This window comes from Oenanthe melanoleuca, chromosome 9 (genome assembly GCF_029582105.1).
Source record: "Oenanthe melanoleuca isolate GR-GAL-2019-014 chromosome 9, OMel1.0, whole genome shotgun sequence".
In the NCBI taxonomy this organism is placed as follows: Eukaryota; Metazoa; Chordata; class Aves; order Passeriformes; family Muscicapidae; genus Oenanthe; species Oenanthe melanoleuca.
In genome coordinates, this window is record NC_079343.1 from 5,421,725 (window position 1) to 5,433,909 (window position 12,185).

Here is a 12,185-nt window from a genome sequence, read left to right on the forward strand (position 1 = left end):
CCTCACACAGCTGTTCTACACTCTGTGCAGGCAGAATGTCCCCAGGATCCTCATGGACGGACTGCTGGGCTGTGCTATGAGCCAGGGAGCAGCCAGGCTTGCCTTTTATCCCCAGCAATCCCACACAGAATGCAGGACCTCTTGCCAGAGGCTTGCCCACCTGCAGACAGGTATTTCCACACAGGAGGCAGAATTCGCCTCCAAAGCATCACTCCTGCTGTGCCTCTCAGAGTCACAGCATTGACTCAGCTCTGAGCCAGCCCTCATTGTCTCCCTGACATCTAAACACGTCCTTGACCTCCCTGGCAGGGCTGCCCCTGCCATCAGCTAGCTTGTGTGGATACCAGGAAACTGAATACATGGGCTTATAGTTCAGTGGAAAGTTCTGCTGCCGTCTTAAATCATAAAGCACAGCTGCTGACACAGCAGAACTGCAGAATGAGGCATCTGAGCAGCCTGGGCTTGGAAAATGCCGGCAGGAGAATAAGGGCAGGGAGGGAGAAAGGACAGGGAGGCCAGGAGAGCAGATTAAAAATCACCAGAGTGCAGCTGTAATGTGTTATCCACCATGGATGCATCCCAGCCCTCCACAGTTCATTTGCAGCTGGGAAAGGAAATGAGAGCTGAGATTCAATGTCTGCAAATGTAAAGTAATGGGTGGGAAAAAACTAAACAAACCCCAGACTTAAATATATCTGCAAACACACACAGGATAATGAGAATGAGACATTCTGAGGAGGAGAGGGATCTTGAGAGTCTGGGTGGAGAGTGTGGTGAAAGCACCCAGCTCCTGAATGGTGAACAGAGCCAGCCTAAGGCTGGGGTGGCTTGGGTAGGGAGGGCATGGAGAGCAGGACAGGAGCCACTGGCACATCTGCACATGAAGCATGGCTGGCCTTGGTCTCCCATCTGAAAAGGGGGACAGCAGAGCTTGCAGGGCTCAGAGGAGGAGGAGCAGCAACAGGGAATAATTCCTGCAGGAAGTGTCCACAGCTCAGAGGTCACACTGGAACTGCTTCATGGGCAGCACAGCTGATAAAAACAGGGTCACTTTGTTTTGACACGAGGAGTACCAAATGAAAGGCAAAAGCTTCTAATAAGTATAGCTATCAATCAAAGGGGTCATCAATATGTGTTAGTTCCAAATCACATTAAGGGCCATTCACCTTTACACCTTTACTTTGGTGGGGTTACTGGCCCAGGCTTTCTCTCCAGACAGTGGAGAAGGCCCTGAAACACCAAGGTGTAACATGTGCCCCAAGGTGGACAGCCAGAGCAGGTCACCACACCAAGGAGAAGGGCAGCCCTAGCATTTTTTCCAATGCAGGCATCTACAACAGTCTTGGAAAAATATTTGGACACCCTCACCCATGGACCTGGCAGGACCAAGATTCTCAGCAGCCTGCCTTCCACAAGCAGAGGTGGAATATCTTCCCAAGACACCTTCTGCTGGAGCCTTTATGGACCTTTGTGAAGGGAAAACACCTGCACAGGAGTCAAAACCCTTTCCCTGGAACACAGCCTCCACACAATGGGATTCAAATAACCTAATTCTTTCTCTATATTCATACACTCCTCTCTCCCCCAGATTCCCCCCAGAGAAACACCAGCCATGTAGTAAATACATGTAATCATGGCACTCTGATAGCAGCTTTTTCTCTCTGGCCATTAATTCTCCTCCCTGGGACCTGCAGCAAATCCTATGAGCTGCCTTTATTTGATAATCAACATGGCATAAAAAGCTTTCTCCTTTCCCTCCTCAAAATGTAAATATTTTTAACTTCAAAAATACCCTGGCCCATGGACAGATGTCACTGGTTATGTCCTTATCTCAAGCCAATGAGGAGGTTCCTGTTTTCCATGGAAAATTCATGGAGCAGGAGGGCTCACTGCTGCATGGGAGGCAGCAGCACCCACCTCAGGCACAGCCTGTGCCTTCCTCATGGCACACACCACAAACCACCAACAGAAACCTTCCCTTTCCCCTCTCCAGGAAAAAATAGAGGATATATCAGGAGAAAGCAAAATGCAGCAGAGCCTTTCAAACCAAACCAACTTCTCCCTGAAAACTGGCATTTCTAGAAAAGCAGGAGCTCCCTGTAGATGCTTTCAGTGTGCTGGAAACTCCTTGTGGCACGATGAGAGTGAGGCTGGCACAGGAGGGAATCTGGAAGTTCTCAGCCCCTGGGCAGCCAGGCCAGGAGCAGCCACCCCATCACTGAGAGAGAAAAGGAGGCTCCAGTGGTTTGTGCAGCCCGGCAGGAAGGGCAGTGCCAGCAGCCCCCAAGGCAGCAACCTCCACATGCTCAGCTGTAGAGGCTCCAGCTCAGAGCTGCCAGGGAAGAAACGTCTGAGCTCCACATCAGCTCCACCAGAGTGTCCACACCAAGGTCAGCTCAGGTCCCAGCCTGGCCTGGGCTGCACCACTGGAACTGGCCATCATCCCCAGATGCCAGCCATCACATCACCTCTTTGGAGCTGGAGAGGAACCGGGACAAAAGCACACCTGGAGGAGCAACAAGGCCAGGACATACAGGGAAATCACTCTGGATGGCAGGCAGGAGCAGAGTGAAGAGGGTTTGGGCAGATTTTGGTGGAGGACCTGGGTGACACCAGTTTTAGGATTCAGCTTTGCCAATGAATAGTTCAGGAGAGCAGACTGCCCCACCTGGGACATGAGGGAGAAGGGACAGCAGGAACAAGGCTGCACCCCAGGTGGGCAGCTGGGGAGGAAAGGGTGCTCCAGACCAGGCAGGAGCTGTGGGGCTCAGTGACAGGTGACAGAAGGGTGCTAAAGGCCAACAGGCAGATGGTGAAACTGTGATTAGAAAGTCACTCCAGCCATAAATCTCAGGGACCTGAAATGGAGATGGGCAAGCCCCAGATGGCTTGGAAATCTGCTTGGCACAGTCCAGCATGGCTCAGCATGCATCTGGCTCTCCTTTCTCCTCCTTCTCCTCCTCCTCACCAGGTTTAACCACCTCCAGCCAGCTCCTCACAGCCAGAGCTGAACCCTGAAACAAAAATTCCTCTAATGCATGGACTAAAGAGCAAAACCTGGGCCCCAACAACATTGTCATCCATCCTGGCAGGGGTCTCTGGCATTGCTGGGGGTTACATGCACATGCCATCCCTGGTGCTCCTGTCTTGGCAAGAATGCTGTGGCACCACCCAGGGGGCACAGGGGGCTCAGGGCTGTACCATGGTGCACCAGCAGAGCTGGGTGGATGCAGGTTCCCTGCGGCTACACACGCTATTTCTGGATATGCTGAAGAGCTGCTTAGGGCTGGATTTGCAGGCGAGAACGGGGGCGTATCAGCTGTCCATGCTCTGGAAGGGGCTCAGGAACAGAAAAGGGGCAGGAGATTGGGAGGGGACGGGTTTTATATAGAGATCCACGGGAAAACCCGTGTCTCCAAACACAGTAACCTAACACCAGGTAGTAGCACCAGTTCCTGCCCGTGGATCCAGGACAACAAATTTCCCCACCCGCAGGCAGGGGAGCCTGCTGTTCTCACACTCCTGCCTGAAAAGCACCAGCAGAACCCACAAAAAGGCACCCTGCCCATGCCAAGCTCCCGAACCCCCTCTCTGCCAGCGGGTGCCTCCCACAACCTTTCCCAAGGCTGCCGGAGAGCCCTTCAGCCCACAGGTGCTGTCGCTCCCTCGGGACCCCCGGCCAAGGCGGGGGCTGGCAGCACGGCCGGGACAGGGGCCAGTGGTAAAATTAGAACGCGTGTCCCTGCCAGCCCCTTCTGCGAGCTGCAGGGACCAGCTGAGCCCGTCTAACCCGCACTGTAACCCTTCATGTCCCCCGTTTGGTGGGCTGGGACAGTTACTAGAAAGCCAGGGATTTGCAGGGCTTTCCTTTTTGATCAGCCGTGTCCAGCTACCCCAGACAGCCGGGCTCACGGGCTGATGGGGCAGAGAGGTGGGGTTTTTTGGATCCTTTGGGACAGTCGTGATTGAAGCCTGCAATTCTCCTGTCTGCTATCCCTCTCCACGACAAACAGTCCTGCAGAAACCGGTCCTCCCCGCTTCAAAGGTTCGTGCTCCCTTTCCAGCCTCTTCTCCCCACCGCTGCCCTCCTCCTGCAGCAGTTATTATTATTTATGCTCCTAAGCATCCTTTGAGTTCTGCCGGGGGACAGGATCCAAAGAGAAAGCCTTTTAAGGATTTGTGCCAGCGCCGAGAAGCGAATCCCCCCCAGCGAACAGTGGTGCTGGGGGATTTGAGTGTAGACAAGTGCTTAAAGCTGAAAAGGGCAGAGAGAGGGGAGGGAGCCGGGGGCACGCTCTGAAACCAGACCCCCCCGCCCGAAACGCAGCTCCTTCCTCTGCTTTAGGAAACGGATCCCTCCTGCGATTTCCTTTCAAAGGTGACTTGTAACCTCTTCATTAGGGTCGGCTTTGGCAGAGCCCCGATGGTGCAGCTGGCAGGGCCGGGGCTGCGCTGGGCGGGAGCGCGCTCGCCTTGCCAAGGCTGGGCAGCACTCGCGGCTGCTGGGCGCAGCGGCGGCAGCACCGGCGCCCCGGCCATGCGCTGATGGGTACCATGGACTTTAAGACAGATGCCAGTGCAGTCACCATCAATCTGCTGCTTATCGTGCGCCCCGAGGAGGCAGCGAGCAAGGAGAAGGGGCAGCGAGAGGGGCAGACGGAAGGCGGCCGAGGCGCAGGTAACATCGCGCCTGCACCGGGCGAGGGAGGGCAGGGCTGCAGCTGCACACGGACACAAGCAGCAGCTTTGGAGCAGGAGTCGGGCTTCCTCTTCTCTTTCTGCTCTTTGCACACAGGCTGTCAAACTCCAAAATGCCGACTTTTGTGCAGAAGCCCAGCGTGTCTCCGCTGGTGCAGCAGAGCTCTGAGCTGCCCTGTCCAGCTCCAGTGCGTGCAGCCCCGGGTGCACGAGCAGGGACACACAGGGACACTAATCCCAGGGCAGTGTTTGCACCTTGCTGTGTCCTGCTCTGGCCCCCACGGGCTCTCTGGGCTGTGCAGGGGGAGCAGGGAGAGGGCTCGGCAGTCTCACCCCACACCAGCTCACGCTGCCCTGGAGTACAGGAGCAGAACTGTTTTGTTTGCAGCGTGCCCAGGCTTTGTCTCCGAGGCTCACTGTCCTGAGCCATTTATAGCTACAGTTTGGGACAGTGTCCCTGGCCCAGCTCCCTGTCCTGCAGAGGGTCTTCCAAAAAGCTACAGCTGTGCTCTGCAATTGCAAGGGAAGCCTCCCTGCAGAAGTAAAGGGAGGAGAATGAGTATTCCTGCTCTAAAACCTGGGAGAGAAGCTGAATTTTCAGACAACCAGTCCCAAGCTAGCAGCTATAGGCAGAGCTATCACAAAGCTGTGTCCATGCTCCATCAAGCATGGCATCCAGCACCTGCTCAAATAAGAGCAAATCCTACCAAAGCAGCTTAGGCCTGCACTATTGCACTTTCTGCCCCCTGGTATTTCACACTTTAGCAACAAGAACCGCAAGCCAAGGCTGCAGATGAGACAGAAGGTGGATCCTGATGGCACCTGGCATCAGCTGGCATGAAAGGGTTTGGGGTGCTTGGCCTTCAGGCAGCACCAACACTTCAGTCCAGGAGGACTCTGCCAATTTCCCATTTCTATGTTACAGGTTTGGAAGGTGATGGCAATGGAAACAGCAGATCACAGGCACCTCAGGGCACAGAGCTGAATGGTATGTCACCCTCTCCCTCTTGTGAGAAACCAACCCCAGCACACAAGCCAAAGCTCCAAGCTGTGCCTCGTGAGCATAAATGTGCTTCTCACAACCCATCCCTTTCCAGTACTTTCAGGAGCTCCAGTGGAGGCACAGGGAGGCCCTGGGAAGCATCCCCTCCCTCCGTGCTCTCCGTGCCCCATGGACAGGATGCACAGGGGTGGCACTGCCAAGCCCCCACACATCCATCTGCAGGGATTCTCCTGCCATGGAGCTCGGTCAGATTACAAGTGCATGGAGCTCTTACATTTCACAGCCAGCTGATGGCAGGGGAAATTCAGTGCCCCAAATTGCTCAGGTTGCAGCTAGAGCTTCCAGAGACTTCCCCAGTACTCAGAGTCTGGGGGATGTGAGGAGCATTTTCAACCATCTCTCCACCAGTTCTTTTTTCATCTCCTCCCCTCAGAGACTGAGTACAAGGCAGGTGGGATTGCTGAGCAGGAATGATGTAGAATGTTCTGCTGCAAATTCCCCGCCTTCTGCCCTAAAATAGTTGAGGAGAAACATCTGAGGAGGTGACCCCAGAACAATGGAGCAGCTCCCAGGGAAGGGACTCAAACCATCCCACTTGCTTTCCTGGCAGTCTAAGCCTACCATGACTTAACAGAGAAAGGCAGGGGCAAAGGTAGAGCAAGACACAGGTAATTCTCATGGTACCAGACAGTGGATTTTAGCTGCACCAAGGAGGAACTTTGCTTCCACAGGTCAAGCAATAGCAATCCACGGCTGCTCCCAGCAGGATGGCTGGCAGGAGCCCTGACCCAAGTCCCTCTGTAATCAGTGGTGGCTGGAGGCTGCACACAGTCTAGGAGCAAACAATATTTCATGGCAAGGCACTACTTTGGGGTTTTACAACACAGATAACAAAGCCTCCACTCCAGGAAGCAGATAAATACCCTGTGTTCTCTCCCTCTGTCATGCTCAAGAGATTCTGCAACCAAAGCTTCAGAATGAGCCTCCTCTCTGAGTGAGTAAGAGGCTGGTATTGATCATTTCCCACCCTGAATTATTGGCAGGGGTGTTTAGCATGCACATGGGAAACCTTCCCTTGCAGCTCTACCTTAAGCACAATTTAAACCCCTGGGAAGGGGGAATTCAGGCACCACAGAAGCAGGCAGATCTTTGGGTCCTGTGGCATCACAAGGTTAATGAATTGCCCTTTCACTAGCCATCTTAGTGTCCCTATGAGGCCTCTGAAGACCCTGGTGCTGCCACAATATTTTCAAACTTATATAATCCCGATTCCCACTGAGTCTAAGAGGCTGTGGCCCCACTCCACAAGATCCCGTTGCTCTGGGGACTGGTCCTTGTCATAGCCACAAGGCACAAATGGACTCAGACAAGCTGTGAGATCCAGGCTCCCCCCTGGCTTCTGGTGGCTGGTGGGATGGGGATCCCAGGACACTTTGAAAAAGAGCAGGGCTGATTTAACCCCATCCCTGCTGACTGTTTGGCTCTCTCCAAGGCATTGAGATGTTTCCCTTTGCCCCCCCCCAGGCCAGTGCAGCCCCACAGATCCCCGTGAGCAGATACCATCCATCACTTCGGGCCCTGACAAAGGTAAGTGGTGACCCAAGAGACAGAACAGGGCTTCACTGAGCTTTTGCCCAATAAAATAACCTCAGAACATCCCAAAAGAGAGAAAATATCCCACCCTGGGACAGCTGCCCCTCAAAGCACCTGCTGGCCAAGGACTTGTCACAGCAAGTGCTTCTCTGAGCTTGGAGCAACTTGGTCTGGTGGCAGAGAGTTGGAGCAAGAGAATATTTAAGGTCCCTTCCAACCCAAACCATTCTATGATTATTTATGAAGGCTATCTCTATCAGAAATAATTAAATAAAAAATCATAAAAGCACCAGCAACCATTCATACCGCCAGTTTTTAATGCAATGATATAGCAGGTTGAAAATTTCCTGTGGAATTACATTTTTCATTTGTTAAATGCCTTTTAAACTCATCAGCAGAAGGCATTCATCACCAGTAAATTTGTTTCTTGAAAACAAAGAATTTTAATTTATGGGGGAAAATGTAGAAAGTGAAAGTTGGGGAGAAAACCCACAAAAAAAGCAAAGTAAAAATAATCCTGAGCAATAAAAAGGATCCCTGAAAAAATAAAAACTTTAAGGGAATCAAACCATTCTCTTTGAGAAACAACTTCATTTTATCTTCGAATTAACTGACAAAATACACCAGCCAGCTCTGTTCTGATACCCTGATATCTGCAACCATCCTAGAACTGGACTCAAGCTCTAAGATTTAGGTTTTTACAGCTTATACAGTATTTCTTGCTTTCTGGTTTTGAGACTTAAAGGACATTTTATCTCTCTGCATAATCACAGGAAAAACTTCACTTTTCTAAGCGTAAATGCTGCAGAAAAACTTTTTCTTTGATGAGAATGCAGATTCCCACCTAATTAGCCAGTTCCAAGAGCTGACTTTAAAGGAAAACCTCAGATGTCATGAGGCTCTTGATAAATGTGTAGGAGGTATGACTGGATGGCAGCCCCCAGGTGCATTGACATCTTGACCTTCAGTGTCCTGAGTAACTTCTGCCTGATCCAAAAGAGAAGCCCAGCAGCACATGGAGCTCCTCCAGGGAACCTCGAGAGCTGCAAGCCCTTCTGAAATACCTGCCAAAAAGTGCAGTCTCTGTCAGAAAGTTCAGGTAGTTATTGTAAGAGTTTCCCTCACTCTTTTTCTGGCACTTCCCTCTCTGAAACTTTAAAGACCAGAGACCAGGTTTCCAGGAAAAGTTTTTCTGGAGCATCAAGGCATGCCTGGACCACAGCTGGTTCCTCCAGGATGCTGCATCTTACAGACAATGGCCTTTGTCAGTCATTTTAGTATCACAAGTCCAACCTTTTTCATCACTTCAAACCTTTCTCTGTTTAATTCCAAGAAAAATCAATGAAAGGCATTGATTCTCTGCTTGCTGTAGCTCCATCAAGAGCTCTTTAATATGGTGATAAACCTTGGCTATCACCAGAGCTGCAGCTTTGTCCAAAGTTAAAAGCTGCCTTGGCAGGCACTCCTGCCCTCTCTTCCACTTCCTGGTTAGTTTTCCCTTTTTAGGGAGTTTATCATTGTTTCCTGCAGGAACCCAAGTGACAGTGGAGATTCACCACGAGGATACCAGCCCCCAACTCATCAAGAGACTGTCCTTGGGAAAAGGTACAGCTTTAAACTCTGTCAAAGGCTCAGCCCATCCTCCCTCCCCTTCCCCAGAGCCGGGGAGCCCGGGCAGGGCTCAGGGGATCCCACTAACCCTGCCTGGCTTGTTGCAGGTTCCCAGAGGCTGAGAGGACACGACAACAAAGGTGAGGCTCTGCTCTATCACGGTGTCTCCAAGCTCTCCCTCCCCGGGAGGCTGTTCCCAGGAGGAGACAGGTTCATTCCTCCCATGGGGAGGCTGCTAAAGGGCTCTGCCCATGACTGGGGCTTGAGGAGCAAAATCCTTCTGCCCTTGGGGTGTGGGTGTTTCCTCCTGCTCTGGCCCTGGTGTAAGGCGAGTGGTGACACTCCAGCGTCCCTCTGCAATCCCCCAGCTGCCACAGAGTTCCCACTGCTGTTATCCAACAGCTCTGGAGCTCAGCACTGCCTTCTTCCATGCCTGGGGAGGTTTGGCCATTTTGGGCTGGGGTTTGGTGTTCCCAACCCTCAGGCTAGAACAGGAGATGCCAGTGTGCTGGGGAACGTGGGTTCTGAGGGATGGCAGGGAGGAGATGCAGAGCATGCTCCACAGGGTGCTGACATCCATGGCCAAATGGAAGCGAATGGGCAAAGAAGAGCCTCAATTCCAGCTTTTTCCATCCAATCCCATTCTCCACAATAATTTACTCCTAGTTGTCTTTTTTCCTCCCTTTTCCTTTCCTTTTTTCCTTTATCTCCTCCCTCTCTCTCCCTTCTCTGCTTTGCAGGTTTCCAGAAGACTGAGGCCCCGCGGCCCCCGGGAGCAAAGGACCTCCACGGTAACTATCCATTAGCAGGAGCAGCGCTCAGCTCCCCAAGCCCTGCCCATTGGGATGGCAGAGGGGAGTGGCTTTGTCCTATGTGCCCGAGCCCTGTCCCGGGAAGGTGACCGGGCACAACTCACAGGGCTGTCCGAGGTGCTGTGGATCCTGCTCCTGCACAGAGTCTCTGCAGATATAACCTGGCAAAGATAAAACCTGATAAACACATTGAAATAAAAAAGACCATCCCCTTACCAAAAAGGCAAAAAGTAATTTTCAGAGCGGCAGAGAGTGGGAACCTTTAAATGTGTAAATCTGCTTTCTCTCTCTTTAGGTAATGTAAAACCTCTTTTCAGGGAAAATACAGATAAACAAACTAGCCTATTAAGAAATAGGTGCTGTGTGTCTACATGCTGATTTTGGCTGACAGGTGCCTGTCCAGCACAGAGATGTGTCCATCCATTCCCCGTGGCTCACTGATGGGAGACAGCAGTGTCAGCTCATTCCAAGACTGTTTAAAAAAAAAAAATCAGTTATCTGGTTAATTAGAGCAAGTTATTAACCCTTTGTTCACACCGAGTAGAACCAGGAGCTCAGAACCTGCAAAGATGCAGAACGTAGGCACAGCAAGTTCAGTCCAACTGCTCCCAGTGTTACATTCCTCATGGGCCTGAATTCCTGCACAATTGTGGCCCTTTACCATGCAAAACTCCTAGAGAAACCCAGCTCTTTATTGCTGGGATTTTTTAAGAAGTCATGTGTTTTCTAAGGCTTGCACAGTACAGATTTCCCCTGATAGTTCTGCATAGATCTCCTGCCCCTCCATACAGTATCCCAGGATTTTCCATGCTGTTATGCAGTGCCAAAGTTGCAGGGGCAGCTCACACTGGAGCACTGCACAAATCCTAGCAGTCTAGACAGGATGGCTCCTGCTTTCCATGCAGCTGGCAGGCACCTCCTGTGGGTGCCCTCGTGTCCTCTGCTCCATGGGCCAGGCAGCAGCTCTGTCCCCTTGTTCCACCATACTGCCAGGAAAAACACTCCCTCCCTTCCCAAAACAATGACAACTCCTTTCTTCCCAGTATATCCATGGGACAAATCCTCTTTGAAATCCATGCCAGTAGATTTGGAGCAATTTAAGAAGCTGGATGACTACGCATTAAAAGTAAGTCTTGCTTTTGCCTCTGTCCTCCTCCCAGCTCCCCAACACTAACTTCCCATGAACCTGGCTCCCAGCACCAACACCAGCTTAGGCTGAGCCATGGGGCAATGGCATTAGAATCTCCCAAACAAGTGAAAAACCTTTCCCCCTTAACTATCAGTAAAGAAATCCCACTCTGGGAACCATAACCAAAAATACGTGGACCTGCAGCACTGTAGCTCTATTTTTAAGGAAGCTGGAGGCAGAGCAGTCTCTGGCAGGTGGGGTCTCACTGACTCCAGAAGAACAAGAAATGGGGAGGACAGGAGGTCTACCACAGACATGACCTTGCAATGCTTCATCCACACACAGGTGAATGTCAAGAACAGCGTGGAGGAGCTGGTCAAAGCCCTGCTGAAACAAGCCCGGACTGACCTGGAAAAGGTCCGAGCCATATGGATGTGGATATGCCATCACATAGGTAAGCTGAGCTCTCCAGCTGAAGATTAGGCTGTCACTGTCACCCCTGTCCCACTGCCACAGCTGTTTACTCTGTATTTGTGGGTTATTTCCATGTGGAGAGTGGAACGAAGGCTTTCTGAAGGTTTGTATCCAGAAATGCATCCAGAGGGTCTTTCACCACCTCTGTTTCCCAGTCCCTCTCCTCGCACTGCCAGGCCCCACAAGGTTGGTGTGTATGTGATAAACCTGTAACTCCATTGGAGGTGTGACCAGACAAGTCCTTACCATCCAAGAGCCAGAGCAAAACCCAGGCTGCCCAACACCAGGGGCCTGCTTGTCACCTTCAGAGCCACCCAACACCACCAGAGCCCAGTTTTGAGGGGGTGAACAGGGAGCAGGTGATGATCCAGATTTCAGAAGTAAACTGGTCTAGTGGAAGGTGTCCCTGCCCATGGCAGGCAGGTTGGAATGAGATGATCTTTAAGGTCCCTTCCCACTCAAACCATTCTAAGTTTGACCTCTGTCCCCGTGCCAAGTCCCCACAGCCCAATACAGCCCCTCCAGCACAGTCTGATGCTGGTGCCTTTGCTCTGGGAGGGTCCCAGTGTCACAGAGGTACCACCAGGAGCCATCCAGCTGCCTTGCCCAGCTCCATGTCCCACATTGGCACCTGTAAGATTGCAGTTCCTGCCTGTACCTGCACCTTTTCAACCCTCTGGAGAGCTGCAACCACTCAGGTTCCCCTGCCCTTTCCTACTCAGTCCCAAGGCCAGAGTTACACAATAACCAGGAAATGGGAAGAGGAGGCAGCACTTGTAGCCTCCCCCATCTGGTACATCAAAGGGGCTTCTTGCCACCCCAGTGCCTTGATGGGGGAGAAACTGGATATGCAACATGATGGCAT

The 12,185-nt window shown here is 52.0% G+C and overlaps 1 protein-coding gene across 2 annotated transcripts in view; it reads left to right on the plus strand.

Annotated features, from left to right (window-relative positions):
• The window catches only part of KY (kyphoscoliosis peptidase), a 31,193-nt gene that overhangs the window by 9,292 nt on the left and 9,716 nt on the right, over positions 1-12,185 (plus strand). Inside the window, exons 1-8 of one of the 2 annotated variants that reach the window (XM_056499247.1) lie at positions 1,586-4,678; positions 5,624-5,686; positions 7,226-7,288; positions 8,825-8,899; positions 9,013-9,045; positions 9,646-9,696; positions 10,761-10,843; positions 11,192-11,300. In XM_056499247.1, the coding sequence (XP_056355222.1) occupies positions 4,546-4,678; positions 5,624-5,686; positions 7,226-7,288; positions 8,825-8,899; positions 9,013-9,045; positions 9,646-9,696; positions 10,761-10,843; positions 11,192-11,300 (610 nt within the window). In that variant the 5' untranslated portion in view covers positions 1,586-4,545. Of the gene's footprint in view, positions 1-1,585; positions 4,679-5,623; positions 5,687-7,225; positions 7,289-8,824; positions 8,900-9,012; positions 9,046-9,645; positions 9,697-10,760; positions 10,844-11,191; positions 11,301-12,185 lie in introns of those variants that run through there. The other variant, XM_056499246.1, reaches the window with a different exon arrangement.